At 40.6% G+C, this 24117-nt stretch overlaps 1 protein-coding gene across 2 annotated transcripts in view; it reads left to right on the top strand.

Moving 5' to 3' along the window:
• mao (monoamine oxidase) overlaps positions 1–20538 on the top strand; it is a 162715-nt gene extending 142177 nt beyond the window's left edge. For both annotated transcript variants that reach the window (XM_072585165.1, XM_072585166.1), the window contains exons 12-15: positions 2521–2618; positions 5436–5547; positions 16335–16397; positions 18148–20538. In XM_072585165.1, coding sequence (XP_072441266.1) covers positions 2521–2618; positions 5436–5547; positions 16335–16397; positions 18148–18303 — 429 coding nt within the window. In that variant the 3' untranslated portion in view covers positions 18304–20538. The remainder of the gene's footprint in view (positions 1–2520; positions 2619–5435; positions 5548–16334; positions 16398–18147) is intronic.
• Positions 20539–24117: the final 3579 nt, after the last annotated feature.

Here is a 24117-nt window from a genome sequence, read left to right as displayed (position 1 = left end):
AGTCAGTTATGCAATTCTTTCCCACAGAAGGATTTCAGGGCTGGGTCTCTAAGTATATTCAAAGCAGCGAGAGACAGTTTTTAATGAAGGGTTATGGGAAAAAAGCAGGAAAGTGGAGTTGAGGATTATCAAATCAGCCATGATCTCATTGAGTAGCAGAGCAAATTTGATGGGACAAATGGCCTACTTCTGTTCCTATGTATTATGATCATATTGTCTAATTACAGCTCCTTGTATTACATTTTAATAAAATAAAACTCAGAAGTAGACTGCTCTACCATCATTGGTAGACAGGAAGGAGGCTGGAAGAACACAGCAAGCCAGGCAGCATTAGGAGGTGGAGAAGTCAACGTTTCAGATGTGTAGAAGGGTTATGCCCTTGGCATTGACTTCACCACCTCCTGATGCTGCCTGGCTTGCTGTATTCTTCCAGCCTCCTGCCTGTCTATTTTGGATTCCAGCTGGTACTGAGCTGGCACAGGATGGCAAGCAGGTCTCCAGCCTTGGCAATGTGACCTCTGCTGAGCTGCAAGTGGCATGGGAGGGGGCTGCTCCATGGGCACTTCAATACAAAGTAGGACGTTTACCTTTATGCCAGTGTCAGCAAGTAGGACCTAGCACCCAAGTGTTTGAAGGAGTCATCCACCAGCACCAGCAGAGTATAGCTAACATAATGCTTCTGTGCCCTTCGATGGGCCATGGAGGTAAGGCAGCCAACAATGCCTTTCATTGCTATTTTAACATTCATTCCATTCCCCGGTCTGTCATCTTGAAACCGGTAAGGTCTCAGCCTCTGTTTTACCAAGCAATCACCTGCAGTTGGCATAGCAGTGATCGCCAGTCACTGCAATTACTTTTCAAGTTTCAAGGATTCATAGAGTTCAGGAAATGCCTTTTGGCCCATTAAGTCTGCACTGACATAACTAACTCTAAGAGTGCATTAATCATACTTTCCTGCACTTGTCCCATATCCTTGAATGTTGTGATATTTGAAGTACCCATCCAAATTTTTAAAAGCATTTTAAGGTTTTCAACCTCCACTACCTTCCCAGGGAAGGCATTCCAGATCTCCACCACCCACTGAATGAAAAAAGGGATTTTCCCAAATCCTCTCTGAATCACCTGACCTTTGCCCTAAAGCTGTGCCCTCTTGCGATTGACCCTTCAGCCTCTAGTGCTAACACATCTTTCCTGCGGTGAGGTGACCAGAATTACGCACAGTGCTCCAGTTGTAGTCTGACCACCTTTCTGTACAACTCCAATATTACCTCCTTCTCTGTACAACTCCAACATTACTTCCTTAAGTAGGTTATCCCACTAAAAGTTAGGGAAGCTTGCTCCTTTGGTGCACTTCCTTGATGCTCGTCCAGTTACAGAATGACTGGAGTTAGAACAGGACTCGGATTGCTGAGCCCTGACTAACATTGTGATTTCTGTGAGACCTTAAAAGGAATGGAGCCTCTGTTGTCCCTTTACAAGTCCATTGATTTAGAAAGATGCAGCATCAGGAGGGATTGGGACTTCCAAACCAGAACTTTGCACATCATCAGAATGACCGAGGATTTTCTGGTAGCGATCAGTTTCTTAAATACAGACAAAGCAGGGCATCAGTGATACATTAGTTCAACTTGCTCTGCCTTCCCAAAGGTAAATGGGAGAGATTTTTAAAAAAAATTTTTACATGTGCCCCTTCTTAAAAGCTGCCACTTGTGGGAGGTAAGAGGTAATGGCAATTAGTCCATGATGGCCCAAGCAGCATGTTTCTCCATTTGAGACAGACAATTGGGTTTAAATTTTGAGGGACATCACTCTGCATCAAACATAGGAAACAGGTATCCATGAACTCCCACTCCCCATAGTGATTTGGGCTTATGGTGTTAGCATTATTCTGCATTGCACATAGCCACTTGAGCTCAATGAGGGGGAGGGGTATCTACATTTCAAACACCTGCCTGGAAGGACACAGAGTTGTGCTCTTACTGCTGCTATCATCAGTTGGTGTACACTTGTATTAAAATTAAATGATCTCCTTGTGCTCATTTTTGTGTTGACAGAATGCCAGAAAAATACCTTCACAAACTCATGCCTGGTGTCTGAAATCATGACTGGAATTTTTCAAAACGTTCAGACTCACAAACAGTTCAGCGCCCCCTGTCTTGGCTGATCCTGACAATAATTATACCTTTTTGTTTTCAGCTTAATCATGTCTGAGTTCTTTGTGACTGCCATTGCAAGAAAGTTGGGGCACTGGTGTAACTGGCCCTCATTATAATATAATGAGTGTTCACTGTCATGAAAAAGGCTAAAAGGTGGATTAACAGTTATGCAAGCAGAGCAAGCTAGCCTTCAATTTTCATCATTTTTAGCAGATTCTCTAAGTTACCTGCTGTTAGACTGTCTTTTAGAAAACATGCCCTCAAAGATCTCTATCCAATTTCAAGAATGTTAGACTTTAAATGATGTATTTGAACAAACTTGTGTAACATGGTGTGGTTTTTGTGTCTTTGTGTTTTTGTCCAGCCCATTCATTATGAAGAAAAGAACTGGTGTGAAGAGCAGTATTCAGGTGGATGTTACACTGTGTATTTCCCTCCAGGAATTATGACTCAGTATGGCAAGTATGTGTAATAATTTGATTATCTCCATCAGCAGTTAAACACTCACTGAACTGTGAATGGATTCACATTAGGCCTTGTAGAGCAGAAAATTGCTAATTTAGTCAAGGTTCCTCTTTGGAGCATTTGTTCAAGTTTATTGCCATTCCGCAGTGTAAAATCCTGTGTCTGTACATCAGAGAAGTCTATATATCTTGCTGTAACATCAATAGATCAAATTAAAGGTTGTAAATTGTCCACTCAGAGTTCTTGTTTTTTCTGTTGATAGTGATGTATTTTTGGCATATTGTGCCTCGTTTACCAATTCAATAAGGAAGCAGCACATGTCTTATTTATGAAATGCTTAAATTCATCTGCACACCTTCATTTATGCAGTGAGCTGAAGTGACTATGTGCATTGCAGAATAATGCCAACAACATAAGCCCATGTCACTATGGGGAGTGGGAATTCATGGATTCCTGTTTCCTTTGTTTGATACAGAGTGATACCCCTCGTTGTTGGGACTTAGTAGATGGATTGTACTTTAAGTTGTATTTTGATATGACTTATGTCATGACCCAGGTTGAATGGTGTGCTGGAAATGAAGACTCACTATTCTATGAGTTATCACAAATACGAAATGTGACCAGTTTAACCGCTCTGAGATGATGGATGTCTAAATGTGGGCACTAGCTAAGATAGAAGAAACTCACACCAGGTTTCATTAATAAACAGGAAAACCATAACTTATTTGTTACAAATATCTTTTAACATGTGGCAAAATCAGATAAGTAATTATTAATATGCAAACTTAAATTATACCTCCTCTAAATCCAAACACACAAACATTCATTCACATAGGACAGACGGATGGACAAGACAAACAGTCCTTTTAGGGCAATCCTGGGTAGAAATTATGGGCAAGAAAGTGTCAATCACAGTCCAAGTCAGTTGGGGAAATGAGAACTTTCTGGCAGATTTTTTTCTGGATTTTGGCAATGATATCATGCTGAGGTCCTGAGGTCAGTTGGACTTAAGTCTTGGTCAGAATTTGAATTTTAGTTTCTTTTTGTCTTTGCATGTTGTTACTTTCAGAATTCAAAAGGAGGATCTGGTTTGCTTATGTGAGATCTGTGACCCAAATGTTCCTCAAGTCTGCAATAAACTGTACTTCAATTAATTCAAACCCTGTTGCTGGGTAGTTGCTGGGTTTTTTCCAAAGACACTTAGTGCCAGTACAAAAGTATCAAAATCCAGCTTTCAGGAAAATTATAGAACATAGAACATAAGACCATAAGACATAGGAGTGGAAGTAAGGCCATTCGGCCCATCGAGTCCACTCCGCCATTCAATCATGGCTGATGCGCATTTCAGCTCCACTTGCCAGCGTTCTCCCCGTAGCCCTTAATTCCTCTAGACAACAAGAACCTATCAATCTCGGCCTTGAAGACATTTAGCGTCCCGGCTTCCACTGCACTCCGTGGCAATGAATTCCACAGGCCCACCACTCTCTGGCTGAAGAAATGTCTCCGCATTTCCGTTCTGAAATGACCCCCTCTAATTCTAAGGCTGTGTCCACGGGTCCTAGTCTCCTCGCCTAACAGAAACAATTTTCTAGCATCCACCTTTTCAAAGCCATGTATTATTTTGTACGTCTCTATTAGATCTCCCCTTAATCTTCTAGACTCCAACGAATACAATCCCAGTATCCTCAGCCGTTCCTCATATGCTAGACCTGTCATTCCAGGGATCATCCGTGTGAATCTCCGCTGGACACGTTCCAGTGCCAGTATGTCCTTCCTGAGGTGTGGGGACCAAAACTGGACACAGTACTCCAAATGGGGCCTAACCAGAGCTTTATAAAGTCTTAGTAGTACATCTCTGCTTTTATATTCCAACCCTCTTGAGATAAGAGACAACATTGCATTCGCTTTCTTAATCACAGACTCAACCTGCATGTTTACCTTTAGAGAATCCTCGACTAGCACTCCCAGATCCCTTTGTGCTTTGGCTTTATTAAGTTTCTCACCATTTAGAAAGTAGTCCATGCTTTTATTCTTTTTGCCAAAGTGCAAGACCTCGCACTTGCTCACGTTAAATTCCATCAGCCATTTCCTGGACCACTCTCCCAACCTGTCTAGATCCTTCTGTAGCCTCCCCACTTCCTCAGTACTACCTGCCTGTCCACCTAACTTCGTATCATCAGCAAACTTCGCTAGAATGCCCCCGGTTCCCTCATCCAAATCATTAATATATAATGCGAACAGCTGTGGCCCCAGCACCGAACCCTGCGGGACACCGCTCGTCACCGGCTGCCATTCTGAAAAAGAACCTTTTATCCCAACTCTCTGCCTTCTGTTAGATAGCCAATCCTCATAGAACAATACAGCACAGAACAGGCCCTTCGGCCCACGAAATTATATGCTCTGTGTATCCATTAAATGGCTACACAGTTCCACTTTTCCTTTGAGATAAAAAAGAATTAACAATCAAAAGATCCACTTTCCGCAGTGCTGGGAGGGTACAATTTTTTTACACACATGAATTAGATGGCCTAAATGACCCTGCTGTAAATATCTTGTGATGTTAACTGGCCTGACAGCTGGTTTCAAAAAAGATTACATGACGTATGGCCTAATTTTGCTCCTATATCTTACGGTATTATGGTCTTGTGTTCTGTTTTTCCCTGGAGCAGCACAAAACTGAGCTTTTTTTAAAAATAATTGCAGTTACAAAAATTCTGTACCGTTTAGTGCTAACTAGTTGCATGTGTGTATGGGCACATTTCTATTGAAATAGTCTAAGCATCATGTTTTTATTGAGTATTTTTGTCTTTGAAGAATCCTGAGGCAACCATTCCAGAGGATTTACTTTGCTGGCACTGAGACAGCTACCCAATGGAGTGGATACATGGAGGGTGCTGTTCAGGCTGGGGAGAGAGCAGCCAGAGAGGTAGGACAAACATAGACTCACATTTTGCATCATTTTGTTCAGCAAAACTTCAAGCAATTGAGAACGTATATTGGTGTTGGGAAGTTAGTTCTTAGACAAGTGTGATTTTAAAAAAAAATGCAACGATTATAGCAACAGCTTTTTGCATAACTGGAAACATTCCTAGCACAGATGATATGTCTATAGAGCACATGTAACTTTAATACATCTTTAATGTTGACTCTCACCTGCTGCTGGTTTTAAGTATTTAACTTATGTGACATTGCAGATGTCTTTGAGCCCATCAGAAATAAAATTCGCACCTTTATAAATAGACTGATGAACATTCATGCTCTAGCTTAATGCTAGCATCACCTCAAGTCAGACGCAAATGAATTTTAAGTCCTTTTGCAGAGACCTCCACATAAGTCAAAATGTTCTATTTGTAGTTAACATGTTTTTGCAGTGAGTTACACAGCATTTAGCCCATCATGAATTTTCTCACGTAATTTTCTGATCTTCACCTCATTTAATTCTGAAGCTGGGCTGTTGGCAGCTTCTCGGGGAATTGCATGGTAAGAGAAGTGGAAGTGACCACTACTGGTGAGACCTTCTGCATGCCCACCTCTGGTGACGTAGTTAAAGCGCAGCTGTTGCAGACTACTTCAGACATTCCAGGACCCTCTGGCAGCTCTCACACTGTAGTGCTTGACTGGTGTTTTGGAACACAAAATTTTGGTCTTGAAGAAAGACAAATTATCTCCCCACCTCATAGACAGGGGCCTGGGGTGCTGGTGAATACAGTAATGGAGAGGAAAGCTATCCGTTTCCCAGCTGAACACCACAGGAAGCTATGCCACCGGACACGGATTGCAGCCAGGGTCACTGCAGTGGTCCAGAAGAAGCAGTGTAGAAAGGAAGGTGACTGTTCACCCATGTATTCCCAAGGGTTAGTGCCACTAGCTTGTCTCTTGTGCCCATGCTTAGATGGACAGCAGTCACTCTAACTCTGCCAATGCATAATGCCTCTCACTCATGGACTATGATTCTGTGCATCATATCCACTCAATGTTCTCACCTACTCATCCTCCCAAACAACTAACTGTTCCTGTCCCCTGCACTTTCTACTCACTCACTGTGGACACCTCATCCCCCCCACCTCCCCATATGTATGATCACTGACTACTATTCCATCCACTTCCAACATAACCAATCTCTCCCTTTGTGCCTCCTCACAGGAAACATTGACCCATTAACTGGCTGAGGGGTCCCAAGACTGGGTTGGGGATTTGGGGTAGGGACTGGTTGGTTATGGCAGTAAACATCAGATTCCTAACTCCCTACAAGGAGAAAACCATACACCTTGCCTGAGAGGGGCAGGACTGCTCCTGTGGGGTTGAAGAGACCAGTCAGCTTCATTGTGCTGTTCTCCTATCACTGCCCTGGCTAACTCATTCTTAATCTGCACAATGTTATAACTAATTACTTCTATTGCAAAGACACAAGTCATAGCCAGTGAACCTCTTCTAAGAGACCCTCAGCTCCACCTCCACCTCCATTTCCACCTCAGGAGAAAACCACTGAACTCTCAGAGGATGCATCAGCAGGTATTTCACCTGCACACTCTCTCCATCAGCTCAGAGATTTTCACCCACGTTGGTCTCTTGCAAAATTAAACTCAGGAGTAAAATCTGGTGAGCACATCACTTGACACTGAAAGTGTGAGGGCATGCACTTTGATAGGAAGGATCAAAAGACAGATTGTTTCTTAAATTGAGGGAGAGTCCAACAAAAAGCAGCACAGAAGGCTCTCGGTGAGAGATGAACAACCTTCTTTGGGTATCCAAAGAATGAAGGAAGTTATAATGACCAAACATTGTATATTTCTCACAAAACACTGATGTCTTGACTTTGCATAGTATCAGATATCAGGAAACCTTAAACTACATTGAAGATCAGAAGATAATGTGGAGGGAATGTGCCTCGTCCTGGCCTACACACATCATTCCACACTTATTCTCACCTTGTGAGTGAGAATTTGAGAGTATAGAACCCACAATGATTCACCACATCCCTGGAAGTAAAGATTTATTCTATCAATTTTTCAAGGGAATGCACGACCATTCAAGGCTGGGAGATGTACAAGGGACAGTCCACGTGTCAAATCTACCTCCACAGTCCATTGGTCTGCCAAGAAAAGTTGTCTAAGGTGTTGCCTCTTGTAAGCTCAATGCTGTCCTGGAGAATGCAGGGCAACTCAGCAATCTGCGCACATTCTCTGAAACATTGAAGGGATACTGAAAGTGGAAACGTAGAAAGGAGCATCCTCAGGAATCCTCTCTACCTGCTGGTTATAATGATGGGCTTCACTGCACAACATTCAGATATGCTGCACAAACAGAAAATGCTGGAGAAACTCAGCATAACTGACAGCATCTGTGGAAAAACTGCTTTTACTTTGTACAGGTGTGATATCTGAAGGCAGCCTTAAGAGCTACCTAACCTTAGTACCATGCAATGTTAGTGTACTGATAGTGCCTGCTGCTTTATCTTAATGGTTGGTAGAACATGTAATGTGCATATACTTTAAAGTGGGATCACCCATTAAGCATACAGTCACATAGGTAAGGAGTCATTTAGTCAACCAAATTATACGGCAAGGAATGCAAAAATAACAAGGTCCAGATGTGCTTTGCACTAAGAAGGAGCTGCTTGCCTAATTTATCAGCAGAATGTTAAACAGTGATACCATGTCCAAATCCAACCCATTCATCTTGAAAGTGGGCTTCAGTTTAGTTCTCTCTGGCCTTTTAGGTGTTGTGATGTATTGCTCTGCCATGCTTTCTTGCACAGCCCTCCTGATCAACGTGCTGATCCTCAACCTTATCTTGAATCTCAGAAGATTACTATAGATCCCCATTTCATCTCCATCCAGGACACTACCACTTTTGTCAATTACAGATGAGAAGGGCATAGTCTACCACAATGATGCATAACACCCTCTCTGACAAAGTCCCACTGGTGTAATCCAGGCATACAAACCTCCCCTTAAAGAGGCCAGTGGTCCGTTTCACTATGTCGTGGTTGAACTACAAACTGTGTCATATCTTCATTCTGCATCAGTTTGATGGTTTTGTAAAATGTCATGAACTGTGTTTGGAGACAGTAGTCCTGTCTGCAGCAGCTATCTCTGAATCACTCTTGGACCTTGAAAGGCAGCAAAAAGCTGTGAGTTTTCATGAATCATTTTCAGATATCCTAAGAATATCAGGAATTCTATACAAGAGCAAATATTTTCTTTCTGTATTTAACTTCCCTCCTTTCTTTTTGCTTTAACACCAGTTTAAGAATGCTTGGGAAATACATTGTTGTATTGACAAGCATTTCATTTCAGGCAGATGCTTTCTACTTTTGCAGGTTAAATGTATTCCATTTAGAATGAAAGGAACATGTCAAAGGCTTTGATTGCATATATTTAGAGACTGCAGCAAAAATGAGTGCTATAATCAAGGCAAAGACAAAATACAAAGGAGTGAGCAGAAGCAATGATTGGTAGTACATAAATGAAAATTAGAGGCACTTTCCTAATCACATAAGATGTACAAAATAGTTAGTGATGAGACTACAAACAAGCCACCTTATAACTGAGAGGGGAGATACAACAGAAGTAGGTCTTGGAGTACCTCAGAGGTGTATGGAAGAACCACTACAGGAGATAAATAATCAAATGGTGATTATATTTAAATATTGAATGGGAGTAAAAATAGCCGTCTGCAGGCCCAGCATGCTCCATGTCATGTCAGGTTACTTAAACTGGTTTGGGCAGGGATAACAGAGTATAATAATTTAAAAATGGAAATTGAGTTAAAGAGCTGAAGAAAAATGTTCCACCCTATTTTAAGTTAAGAGAGGTGATGCATATTAATAACTGGAAAGATATGAATGAAAAGGAGCATGGATTTATAGAGCCTGGACAGTGCTTGACAAATTTAACTGAGTTATTTTATGACGTCAGTGTATATATAAAGAGATTCTGTGATTTTTAAGGCATACGAGGTTTGTCTAACAATATAGACAGAAAGATGTCTGGAGACGGAAAACAGCAAAATGAGATACATGAATGTTACCGAATTGGCAGAAAGGAGGTAATGATATGCCTCGGGAATCTATGCTTAAATCTAATAGAAAAACAAATCGTTGGGGATGTTAGAGATCTAAAATGCTGGAAATGCTCCAGATGCTGAGTAACATCTGTGTGAAAGGAAGCAGAACTAACATTAATGATCTGTGTGACCTTTCATAAAAGTCAGTTCTGATAAAAGATCATTGATTTAAAACATCAATTCAGGTTCTCTCTTTGCAAATGCAGTTACAGTATTTTCTATTTTTATAAGTTGGAATCTTAAATAACTCCACAGAGGCCAGTATCCCAACACAAAATCACCCTTTTCTTTACACATGAAGAGTCCTCGACACTGGTCCAGTTTCCTCAGAGCCCATTCTCAGACTGATTAGAACCTCTGACATTCCTGTTTATGGCCGTCAGTCGGGGCTCCTTGATGAGACCAAATTAACACTTACAATCAGGGAACACATATTCAATGATGTCCAGCAGGCTGACCTCATTACAATCATTGTAGAACCTATCTTGCTTTTAATTTATATAGAATATTTGGACATAAAAGGATGGTTTTGAGCTTTTCTGATTTATTCAGATTGCATCTGAAAAACAGCAAGTTTGTTCCACACAGAGATGTCAAATCAGAATGTTTTTTTTCAATACCTTCAATAGTACAATGCAGCTTTAAAAATCATAAATAATTTTGTGGGCTTAATGCCTGTGAGATAACTTTAATATTTTACTTAAATTTAATTTGAAAGTACATTAGAGAACACCAGAATTAATTGGCTTTTTATATAATTAATTTTGAAATGAAATTTTCATTATCCTTAAAAATAATTAGAAAATAGGGCTTAGATTAGATATTTTGAATGTTAAAACATTAATGCTATTAATGTATTTGCTGTTTATAATGTCCTGAGATCCAAGGCATTCCAAACAGTCTTCCAAAGGATCAAAATAGGAGTAATGGATAGAGAGATACTTTCAAACTTCTGAGGCACCTTTATAACTTCTTCTGCATGACTTCTCCCACACACACCCAATCATGTCACAGTCTCTCTCTCCCCACTGTACCTGCCTGGAGTAAAATGAACAGGAAAACCCAAGCAGCACATGTCTCTGTGAAAGCATTGGGTGCACTGAGAGTTCAGTAAGCATGCCTCTTTTCCTGAGGTGGATTCTGTTACTGTCTTCAGGCTTATCACTTTCTAGCTCTGTCAAAAACTAATGAGACTCATTAAAATTGAATCTGCTAGTCTGTATGAAACAACTGAATGTATTTTAGATTATTGAATCTTCTGCCATTTAATTTACATCTGTTACATATCAACCCTTTCTTTCCCTGCACTCGAGTGGTTCTATTTCCATCCATTTGTTCCAAATAGACTGTAATTCTATCCTCTGTATACTCCAAATGTTCAGTCTCGTATAGCAATTGACAACCTAACATTCAGGAGTATTTTGGACTCCCCACACTTTTTAGCTTTGATTTTTGTTCATGGGTTGGCAGAGCAGCATTCTGAAAAATCCCAGATCCACAAACCCAAGCCTTTATAAAATGCCCCACTACAGTTCGGGTTTTAGGTGCCAGGATGATGAGCTGCTGCAGGAGTCTGGTCAGGGGACCAAGGAAGAACTTAAGAAATTGCCTGGTTCCCAAGGACAGGCTGGGCAGAGAGCCAGCCTGGGCACTCCAGCACTGCATGCAAAGATGAAAAATAAAGATTAAAACAGAAAACGCTGCTCTCACCACACTCTTCCTTCATTTTCTATTCCCCATCCATGCTAACCCATGTCCCTGAAGCCACCCTTAGGCCTGTCATATCTGTTGTGCCACTCTGTGTCTATCTCTTATGGCCCACATATCTCATGTGCCCCCAATCACCCCATGGCCCTTTATAGGGAGTCAACATATGCCAGCAGAGGTAGATTTGAACAGGACTTGGTGCAGATTAGAATATAACAAAGGTTTATGCAAGCTCAAGTTGGTAGAGGGTTGAAGGTGGGAGGAAGGCTGACTAGAAGGGCAAGGACAGCAAAAACATGAATGAGAACTCAGACCCAACTTTTATCGCCCATAATCAAAGCAGCAAAGTGCTGGAGAAACTCAGTAGGTCTGATTGCATTCCAGATAAACCTGTTGAGACTATAACCTGGTGTTGTGTGATTTTTAACTTTGGCAGCGTCCATGGAGAGCACCTGACCCTCCCCTCAAACGGGACTGTGAGATCCATTCCAAAGGATACTGGAAGCCTTTCCCAGATGGATCCCTGACTCCCACCACAAGCAATATCCATAGGGCTACTTCAACTCTTCAAAGGGGTTCTCTAATTACCAAAGGAAATGCATTGAGAACAAGTCTGCTCTTGATTGCCCTAATCTCCACACTTGGGGTTTTAGATGCCAGCAATGTCGAATTCCCACTTCTTAGGACTCGGCTTATTATTAAAATAGCCAGCTGCCCCCAGTAAATGAGAATAGCCAGTTTCAGGGACATGATTTGCGATTCTTCATGTCTTCTGGCACTTTCACTATGGTGGAGACATCTCCAAGTTGGTGAAAATTAGGATTTGATTATCATTTTAGCCCCTGAGATCTCCCTTTCTTGGTGTAATTGCTCATTCTGCACTTACTGCTGCCAGCCTCTAGATATTTCACATTGCTTTCTTAGTGCACATTGACTGCTGCAATAACTTGGTTCTCATTGCTTTCTTAGAACACAGGGCCTTTAGTGCACATTTACTAGCTGCCAAACTTCAGGCTTGATATTCTCTTTATCACAAAGTCTGCTTACTTTTACCTTAATTACATTACCCTCACCTGCTGCTGAAGTTCTCATTTTTGATCTTGCTATCCCTGCCCTTCTAGTCAGCCTCCCTCTCACATTCAGCCCTCTGTAAACTTGAGGTCATACAAAATATGCTGTATTCTGACTGCACCAAGTCCTGTTCACATCTACCTCTGCTGGCTCCCTGTTCTCCAACATCGGAATTTTAAAATTCTCATCCTCATTTTCAGATCTCTACGTGGTTTCTCACCTACCTATCTCTGGAACTTTGTTCAACCTTCCATGATCTGAGAATTCTGCCTGTCCAAATTTTGTCTGGAGTTATATCCTTCCTCTATTCCTTAGGCCTGTGATTTGATGGTAGTGTTTACAGCTATCTCTGGCTTACGCTGTAGAATTCCCTCTTTATGCCTATTGGATGCTGCAATAGATATTTTTAGACAGATCAACTCAGAGAAACAAATAAATTTTCTTCGCTATAATTACATTATAATCAATAGTCCAAACTAACCCATACTTAACAATTGTTAATATTGAGTTAACATCAAATATTCCTTGACATCATTGGTATAATTGACTTCACACACTACTTCGCACGCACATGAAAATAAAGCTAATTGTATGGACATAATTCATTTTAAGCCTGCTATTCAGTAAAGGAACAGCTTTATTCTGCAAAATAAACTTACAGTTTAAAAAGAGTGCATTGTGAAATTCCCTTTTAAATGTTTCATTGAAGGTGTGCTATTAATTTGCAAGTGTTTTACTTAGTTTTATCTTCTCCACGAATGGAAAACAGTAGTATTCACAACATAATCTGATATTTTCAAGTTAATATCAAGTGTTTTATTTGGGCATTAACTACCATAAACTCTTCATTCTTCTACTAATATTCAATCATTCAGGGTTTTGAGTGCTATTGTAGCTAGTGGACCAAGTTTTTTTTCCTATTTCAATGCTTCACTGGAGAGGGCGGGAGAATTTCCAGTTCATTGAACTATCTTCACCCTGGGGATGAGCTTGCAGTCCATGAACAAATTCATTGCTAGTTAGTCATTCATTTATGATGTCTAGTCAGGCAGACTGAATTTTTAATTTTATGGTAAGATTTTTAATTGGAAAGCTGTTGAAATATGTTGAATAAAATTTGACTTGAAGGTGATTGTAGTTCTGAAAAATTACTTCAGTTTATATTGACATTTGACTTGAAAATTAGATGATTGATGGAAGAAAAAGATTCAACTTTAACTTGAAATGTAATCAGCACTTTTCATATTCTCATGGTCTTCCAAAGTGTTTCAGAGCCAAATAATTACTTTTAAAGTTGTTCAGTAGGCAAATGCATAGCCTATTCATAGCAATAGAATAAATGACCAGCCAATCTGTTTTGATGATGTTAGGCAGAGTTGGAGGGTATTTCTGTTCTTTATTGATACTGGAATCTTTCACATTTACCTACAGGTAGACCATTCTTTGATTTAGCATATCATTCAAAGAAAAGTTCAACTTCTTCAATATTGCATTGAAATATCACCTTTAAAGTATATTCCCATATCTCATACTGCTTAATCCATAATCTCCATGCTCAGGGTTGAAAATACTGAGCTAATCTGGCAGAGAGTAATTGTAATTGATAATTATAATCTCTAAGCAAAGTATACCTCAATTATAAAATATATTCCTTCAGTTTCGAGGATACAGCCTGCTTGATTATAAATGATATTGTCCAGTGACAACCCATATTAGAACATAGAACATAGAACATAGAAGAATACAGCGCAGTACAGGCCCTTCGGCCCTCGATGTTGCGCCGATCAATACCCACCTAACCTACACTAACCCACTATCCTCCACATACCTATCCAATGCCCGCTTAAATACCCATAAAGAGGGAGAGTCCACCACTGCTACTGGTAGGGCATTCCATGAACTTACGACTCGCTGAGTGAAGAACCTACCCCTAACATCAGTCCTATATCTACCCCCCCTTAATTTAAAGCTATGCCCCCTTGTAATAGCTGACTCCATACATGGAAAAAGGTTCTCACTGTCAACCCTATCTAACCCCCTAATCATCTTGTACACCTCTATCAAGTCACCCCTAAACCTTCTTTTCTCCAATGAAAACAACCCCAAGTGCCTCGGCCTTTCCTCATACGATCTTCCTACCATAACAGGCAACATCCTGGTAAACTTCCTCTGCACCCGTTCCAGTGCCTCCACATCCTTCCTATAGTATGGCGACCAAAACTGCACACAATATTCCAGATGCGGCCGCACCAGAGTCCTATACAACTGCAGCATGACCTCAGGACTCCGGAACTCAATTCCTCTACCAATAAAAGCCAGTACGCCATATGCCGCCTTCACTGCACTATTTACCTGGGTGGCAACTTTCAGAGATCTGTGTACATGGACACCAAGATCCCTCTGCTCTTCCACACTACCAAGTATCCGACCATTAGCCCAGTACCCCATCTTTTTGTTACTCTTACCAAAGTGAATCACCTCACACTTAGCTACATTGAACTCCATTTGCCACCTTTCTGCCCAGCTCTGCAGCTTCTCTATATCCCGCTGTAACCTGCCACATCCTTCCTCACTGTCTACAACTCCTCCGACTTTCGTATCATCTGCAAACATGCTCACCCAACCTTCTAACCCTTATAAAAATGACAAACAGCAATGGTCCCAAAACAGATCCTTGCGGAACACCGCTAGTGACGGCACTCCAAGATGAACCTTTGCCATCAACTACTACCCTCTGTCTTCTTCCAGCCAGCCAATTCCTAATCCAAACCTCCAACTCACCCTCAATGCCATATCTCTGTGTTTTCTGCAGTAGCCTACCATGGGGGACCTTATCAAACGCCTTACTAAAATCCATATATACCACATCTACCGCTTACCCCTCATCTACCTCCTTAGTCACCTTCTCAAAGTATTCAATAAGGTTTGTGAGGCACGACCTGCCCTTCACAAAACCATGCTGACTATCCTTGATCACATTATTCCTATCCAGATGTGCATCAATCCTATCCCTTACAATTCTCTCTAAGACTTTGCCCACAACAGAAGTGAGACTCACTGGCCTATAGTTACTAGGATTATCCCTACCCCCTTTCTTGAACAAGGAACCACGTTTGCTAGCCTCCAGTCCTCTGGCACTACTCCTGTAGACAAAGAGGACACAAAAATCAAGGCCAATGGCTCTGCAATCTCCTCCCTTGCTTCCCAGAGAATCCTAGGATAAATGCCATCAGGCCCAGGGGACTTATCTATTTTCACCCTTGCCAGAATTTCCAACACCTCTTCTCTACATATCTCAAAGCCATCCATTCTACTTATTTGTGCCTCAGTATTCATATCGACAACAATGTCCTGTTCCTGAGTGAATACTGACGAAAAGTATTCATTCAGTGTCTCCCCAATCTCTTCAACCTCCACACACAACTTCCCATTACTATCCTTGATTGGACCTATTCCTACCCTAGTCATTCTTTTATTCCTAACATACCTATAGAACATGCCACTATTTTCTGATGTGTTGTTAGAAGGTGGTACCTTTTTCTGCCTCAATTACATGGAAAATTAACCCTGGAATAATCTTAAGGTTCAGAGGGTTAGTCTGAATAAAAATGCTGGCTCTGTAATAGTCTAAATACAGAAATACAGAGAAATGTTGCCCTGGTGATGTTGGTAGGCAATAGTGAAGGTGTGCTGATCTAAACTTTTATTACTGTTTTGGTAGTATGTGAAATCAGTAGTTAGTTGGTAATTATAAGATAAATTGTATCTGTCAGCCAATTTCCTGTTACTGAGGGTAAATGCATTATTGGGAAAAGTAATTCACATTTGTTAAAATATACTTGTGTGCGTTATTTTTCCCTCTTTCAGATCCTGCATGAAATGGGAATGATTTCAAAAAGTGAGATCTGGCAACCTGAGCCACCATCTTTGGTAAGTTTCTGAACATTTCTATCCTGTGGTACGGATGGTTGGCTTGCAAAGCTGACAGTGTGGCTCTGTGGTTAGCACTGCTGCCTCACAGGGTCAGCGACCTGGGTTCGATCCCACCCTCTGGCCACTAATTGTGTGGAGTTTGCATGGTCTCCCGTGTCTGTGTGGGTTTCCTCCAGGTGTTCTGGTTTCCTCCCAATGTCAAAGATGTGCAGGTTAGGTGGATTGGCCAGGGGAAATGTGGGGTTACAGAGATAGGGATGGGGTGTGGCTAGGATGCTGTCCAGAGGGTCAGTTTTGAATTGATGGGCCAAATGGCCTGCTTCTGCGCTATATGGATTCTATGATTCAATGTAGGTTCCATTTCCACACTGGCTGAGGTTACCAAGAAGGACTCTCCTTCTCAACCTCGCCCCTCGCCTGAGGCATGGTGGCCCTCAAGTTAAATCAACCACCAGTCATTTCTCTCTAATGATGGCAACTTGACCTTGATTGTGTACTGACTGCAGTCAAATAGACATCCTAACTGACAAATACAACTTTACATTTTATCTGTCAATCCTCGGATTCATTAACTGGGACCTCCAGCTGCTTTTAAATCAATTGTTCTGTACATAATTAAAATAGTTAGTGCTATAGTTTCATTGGTGTTAATTATAGCGGATTAACTCCATCACTTTGGTCATGTGCATGTGCTTGTGTACTGATGCAGTCCTTCAGATGCTCCCCCCCTTGATTTTCAAACTGAATGTTGTCTAATTCCTCAAACGTTGCCGTACTTAACCATGAGACTGCTTTTCTTTATTGTCTCTCTATAGAAATTCTCAGATATTGTTAGTCTATATTTGATTCAGAGGTAAAGTCTCCAGTGCTTTAAAACACAGTTTTGTGTTTTTTATTGTTCTATCAATTGAAACTTAAAGATTAGCTGGTTAGTTCCTTCATTTGTTATGACAGCATTCAAACTTGAGCTGACCAGTGGCAAGTAACACCTGACCCATACAAGTGCAAGGGAATGAACACTTCCAGTAAGAGTGAACCTGATTATCACCCCTTGACATTCAATCACATTAGCATCACTGGATTCCCCATTAGCAATCTCCTGGGGTTAACACTGAGGAGGACGAACCTCACTGGATCAGTCATATAAATACTGTTATTCCAATGCAAGTCAGAACGTGAGAAATGTGCTTCTCATCTCTTGGCTCCTCAAAGCCTGACAAAAAATCTACAAGGCACAGGTCAATTGGAATGCTCTTCACATGCCTGGATGAGTGAAGCTCTAACAACACTTAGACACGTCCCAGGTCAAATCAGCCCATTTGATTAGCATCCAATCTTAAACATTTGCTCCATCTACCTTGACTCACAGTAGAAACAAGTTTGTACCATATACAAGTTTGTACTGCAACAACTTGTCACACCCCCTTGGACTGCACCTTCCAAACTCGTGGCCTCTTCCACCTAGGAACACAAGGGAGTAGATGAATAGGAACATCACCACTTAAAAGTCACCCTCCAAACCACACACTCCTGTTATTCCTTCACTGACATTAGGTCAATATCAGGCAAATAAGGAGGCAGCATGACGTTTGTGTGCTGCCAGCCTCAGTGGAGCCAGATATCAGCAGGTTACATGGTGTGATCCTGAACCAGCAAACTGATTGTGTCCTTGTTTGGTTGAGGCAATGTTTGCTTAGTGAAAATTTCATTTCTGTAACACCGCTCCTGATGTAGGTATTTCTTTCAGGACGTTCCTGCACTTCCAATCAAGACAACATTCTGGGAGAGAAACATGCCTTCAGTTCCCGGATGTTTGAAGTTTTTAGGATGGTCAACATTTCTGACTTCTGCAGCTGCTGTGGGGCTCTTTGCATATCAAAAAGGTCTACTCAGAAAGAACTGAGGAGGTACTTCAAAGCCAGACCTATCACCTCTTCCTTAGTGCACAGATTTACAGTCACCATCTGCCCACTGTACTAATCTTCTAAAACTTCTCTGCTCTGGTGATTCATACAATAATTTAGGTTCCCATGAGGAAAACTACAAGTGAAAATGTCATTGTATACCCTTATTTCTTTGTGAGTTCTTTGGATTCTTCTCCAACCACTGAACCATAATAAGTCATAATTGAACTTGCAGTTGCTAATAGGAATCCATGATTTTGCATGTATTGGTTATCTTGTGATGCAATTTATGTTAATTTTCATGATCATACGCATTACATTGACAACAGCTACTCCTTGGTGATTGCATTCTTAGTCACTATGTTCCTGTGTATTCATTAGAACATTTCTGTTTATAATTCTGTTTACAGCAGCTGAATCTTATTACAGAGATTATTGCATTATATATCAAACTAAGTGTTATTAAAATACCAAATATCTTCTTTATTATCTACCTTAGTGAAGTCTTTTTAAGGTCCTAAATTGCATTTAATGCCCTGAGATGCAGGTACAAATGATCATCTTGCAGCGATGAAAGTTTGAAAAAATTACAGAAAGGCAAGTTTTGTATAGACATAATGGCTAGTATTGTATATTGTGCTGCATCTTCAGGAACTCTCCAAACCTTTTGTGAAAATCTGATTAGCTCATCCTGTAGATTTTAGTGAACTGAGATACTCTGCCAGTGCACCACAGAAATTCATTTTAAAAGCCTACAGTTCATGTTTGAAGCATAGACTCACATTTAGATTGATTAAAATAACACATAACAGTCACCATTAACTATCAAAAAAAGTTCAAATGTTATCCAACTTTAACATTCAGCATTGTGATACTTTGTTCACAACATTTTTAATCATGAGTTTCAACAGTTATTAAAAACCATTCTTAAAAGAAACTGATAAAATTTTCAAGCCAATGTTGCATAACTATGAGCTACTGTTTTTAAAAAAAATGTATTTCAAAAAGTGACACTACAGTGCAATTAATCCAAAGTGTTAAGACTATTTGTAAACATCAGTGTATGTTCAGTGTAATTGTGCAAATTAAATATGAAAATACAGTGATGGATAATGCAACTTGGGTATCAGTGTCTTTGGTAAAATCGGTGTATTTGAACATTTTACAGTGATGCTGATTCTGTCTCTCCGAAGACTTTGTGAGTTTTGTCTTTGTGCCTTATCCCTTTGTGGTGTTATATTTTCTCAAGTGCCTATGTGACTGTGTCTTTTCAGTGTGCACACTTTCAAGCTGTAACATTTCAAAGTTTTATATTGTCAATTATAACATTTTATTTCTACACTGGTACATGGACAATGTAAACCAGGTGACACCTGTAATGTGATGATTGATAAGTAAATCAGTGTTTTGTTTGAATTGTGTGCAAAGCTCATGCTTGATATAACTAAAAGCAAAATACAGCGAATGCTGGAAGTCAGAAATAAACACAGAAATACTGGAGAAATTCAGTAAGTCTGGCAGCATCTGTATAAAGAGCAACATTGTTAGCATTTTGAGTCTGATATGACTTCAGAACTCAAGGAAGTTCTGAACAAGACTTTTGTCAGTCTCAAAACATTAACTCAGTTTCTATCTCCACAAATGCTGCCAGATCTCAAAGTCATAGAGATGTAGAGCATGGAAACAGACCTTTCGGTCCAACTCACCTATGCCGACCAGATATCCTAAATTAACCTAGTCCCATTTACCAGCACTTGGGCCATATCCCTCTAAACCCTCCCTATTCATATACCCATCCAGATGCCTTTTAAATGTTGTAATTGTACCAGCCTCCACCACTTCCTCTGGCAGCTCATTCCATACTCCTCTATGTGAACAAGTTGCCCCTTAGATCCCTTCTGCTGAGTTTCTAGGGTGTTTTCTGTGGTTGTTTGACATAACTAATATTTAATTTTGCACAAGACCAGCAATCAGCATGACAAGACATAGGTCATTTCTTGATGCTGTAAAAAAAAATGTTAATGACTAATGCAGGTAATTTTGAGAAATGGCAAGTAACTTGTGTAAGACAGTTGAACAACAGATGACGGCATACACTTAAGTAATGAAATATTTGCTGTAAAATCTTTATGAACAAATCTTGTGAAATTGAGTGTTTTAAATCAACTTTGTGCTAATATGGCATCTGACAAATATTGTTGATTACTGATCTGGTAATAAAAACTATGAAAATATTGCTGAGTAAAAGTCATTTGAAAGTATGCTTGAAAGGTATTGCCCTTCAATGGATCATACTACATACATTGTGAGTAGGGTAGTAAACAAAACCAGACATTGTTAGTGCAGAATGGGCTTGAAAAGAACTAGCAGCTTTTTGTTTGTCCAATTTTCTTTCCATTGAAATTCAGAGAATGATAGTTCAAATTCTTTTCAGAAACTAGTTCTTATTCTAACAGCTATATTTACATACTTTTAAATTTAAAATCTTGGCAATATTTTACAAGTAAATGTTAAATAAAATCTGCACTAGCTTTTAATAAGTAGCCCATTCAGTGAATCCATTTACTGTTGTCACTGTAAACCAGTTTCACTCCTTCAGAGTCTTGAGTTCCCAAATTAGAGTTTTTCTGTACATAGTGCGTGTAGAAAAATTGTAAACACTTTTTCCTTGTTCATACTTTGGGTTTTATTACTTATTTTGACTTACATATTTTCCACCATGAGGAGAAAAAAGATCTAAACTGGATAAAGTTTTGTAATGTAAACAATATAGCTGTTGCTGGTTCTAGTAACTGTCTTATATATAATAACCTAAAGCAACAGCCCTCTCTAACTGAGAAGAACTAAATATGATTAAGGCTGCACCCCCAACTGCTTTTACTAGGCTGAAAGAAATTAGCACCTGCAAATTTGAAATGTTGGAACAGACACTTTAGCCTGCATTATTGCAACAATGGAAACTCTCTCCATTATAAAATTAATTTCAGAGGTGTGAATCTGGAAGTTCTGCTCCAGTACATGGTATCTATCATTTTCAGGAGACAGGGAATGAGCACAGGTTCCAAAACTGCACATTGTAGTTAACCCATATACTACAGCAGGTACCTCCAGTCACATCTGATTTTTATTATCTAAGGGGAGCAAACAGGATCTGTGCAAATTAGAGCTATCAGGAGTTGTTCAGAGAGGTAAAGTACCATTTTGGAAATGTAAGGAATCCCTTTGCATATCTGGTTCCAGGATAATATTTGGGAATGTAAAGTACTCTTTGGGAGGTGTAAGGTCCCCTTTGGAATTCTTAAAAGTGGATATGAATGTACATCAATTATTGGAACTACTAAGTGAGTTGTCAAAAATAACTGTCAATAGGAGCTGTCAGAAATGAGTGTCAAGGCTCTTAAAACATGTGCCCTTTCAAGTTTTTCCTTAGGACTGTCTGGAATATGATTGTTTTCTACTTCACTCTGGAGTAGCACTGCATAACTGATTTCACAACCTTCCATTATCAGAGTTGGATGCCTGCAATTGACATTGATATCTCCGGGTGATTATAGCCTCTTTGAAGTGGGATGTTTGTTGGTGTAAGAAATTAATAGATATTAAATGCACTGACTTTGTTTTTAAAAATGACAGTATTATTTTTTGAGATGGTGAATTCTTCAGTAGACATTTAACAACTTTGTCATCTGGGCATTGGTCCTAATGAGTGCCCATGGTGGATGAGTTAGCTTGGTAGGTATAAGGGCAAATTGGGGCCAGGATTGGCACTAAGTTGGCATAGGAGAAAGGACTGCAGGTGCTGAAGGTCAGAGTCGAGTGTTGCTGGAAAAGTACAGCAGGTCAGGCAGCATCCGGGGAGCAGGAGAATCAGTATTTCAGGCATAAGCCCTTTATCACTAAATTGGCATAGGGACTATGAAGGACTATTGGAGATGTATAAGGAGCCATAGAATGTGGGTAAAGGGCATAAGGTCTCATGATGGGTAAGATGAGTACGTCAGGGGATGAAATAAAAGCCCAAGGGTTTTTGTTTTATTGCTTTCTAAAAAGGACGTAGTACACTGATGCCAGCCTTCTACCCAACCCAGGTCTGTCCCTGGTATCCACCACACCCTTTCCAGGGTCCCCCATCATAACTTCCATAAACTTGCCTCCCTGGAAAAAAATCTGAAGTTTCAAAGCACACTCTCTTGACTGTTGGTTTGTAGAGCTGGGACAGCTCCCAACATACTGATCCAGATCCAGGAGCGAACTGTGTAACCCATCCCATTCTATTTGACATAGAACATTGAACAGTACAGCGCAGGAACAGGCCTATTGGCCCACCATGTCTGTGCTGACCATGGTATCATCTTAAACTAATCCCATCTGTCTGCATATCTGGCTCAGTGGTTAGCATTGCTGCCTCGCAGTGCCAGAGACCCAGGTTCGATTCCAGCATCGGACAACTGTCTGTGTGGAGTTTGCACATTCTCCCCGTGTCTGTGGGTTTCCTCCAGGCTCTCCAGTTTCCTCCCACAATTCAAAGATGTGTAGGTGAGGTGAATTGGCCATCCTAAATTGCCCATAGTTTTCAAGGATGTGTAGGTTAGGTGCAATAGTCAGGGGGTAAATAAACAATAATCAGGAAGGGGAATGATCTGGGTGGGTTACTCTTCGGATGGTCAGTGTGGACTTGTTGGGCCGAAGGGCCTGTTTCCACACTGTAGGGATTCTATGAACAGTCAGGTTGTGTGGCGTGGAGGGGAAATTGCAAGTGATTGTAATCCCAATGTCTGGATGGTAGCAGTGTGGGTTTGGAAGATGCTCTTTAAGGATCTCATAGATACTGCAGCTTCTGAGCAATGGTAATGGAGAGAGTGAATTTTTGTGAATATGGTGCCATTCTAGTGTACTGCTTTAACCTGCTTCTTGACTGTTGTTGAAACTCTACCCATCCAGGTAAGTGCAGAGTATTTCATCACATTCCAGACTTATGCCTTGTAGATGGTGGTCAAGCTTTTGGGACTCAGGAGGTGAGTTACTTGTTGCAGTATTCCTCACCTCTGAACTGCTATTCCAGTCATAGCATTTATATGGCTGGCTAAACTTAGTACCTGGTCAATGGTAAATCCCAGGATGTTGACAGTGGGTCATTCAGAAATGGCAATGCCATGGAATATCAAGGGGTGATTGGATTCTGTTGTGTTAGAGGTCATTGCCTGTGATGTGAATATTGTGTGTCACTTGTCAGCCCAAACCTAGATATCGTGCAGGTCTGCTGAATTTGGAAATTGACTGGTTACATGGCTTTGTAGCATTATTGCTAGATAAATAATACAGAGATCCAGATTCTGGGGATCTGAGTTTGAGTCCTGGCCATGGCAAATGGTGGAATTGGATTTCAATAGAATTCTGGAATTGAGAATCTAAAGATGATCATGAAAATGTTATTGACAGTTGGGGAAAAAAAAATCTGGTTCACTAATGACCTTTTTCGGGTAGGCAAATATCATCCTTACCTCGTCTGGTCCACATGTCACTCCAGACCTACAGCAAGGTTGTTGATGCTGAACTGCCCTCTGGGTAATAAATGCTGAAGTAGTCAGCAATGGCCGGCAACCTGTGAATGAATAAAACAAAACCTGAAGACTTATGAAGAGTGATTTATAACAGAGATTTTCAACTGTGGCAAGGTGCTGAAAACATTCTCAGGAAGCAGCAGTGCTTCACACTGACTCCCAATACCATGCACATGTAGAAATTCAGCACCACATATGTGTGGAAAATGGGAAATCCACTCATTATGCAGCTTGCTTATACATGCATAGGTC

The sequence above is a fragment of the Chiloscyllium punctatum genome, chromosome 15 (assembly GCF_047496795.1).
Source record: "Chiloscyllium punctatum isolate Juve2018m chromosome 15, sChiPun1.3, whole genome shotgun sequence".
NCBI lineage: Eukaryota > Metazoa > Chordata > Chondrichthyes > Orectolobiformes > Hemiscylliidae > Chiloscyllium > Chiloscyllium punctatum.
Note: the sequence above shows the minus strand (reverse complement) of the source record. Positions and strands in the feature narration are given on the sequence as shown.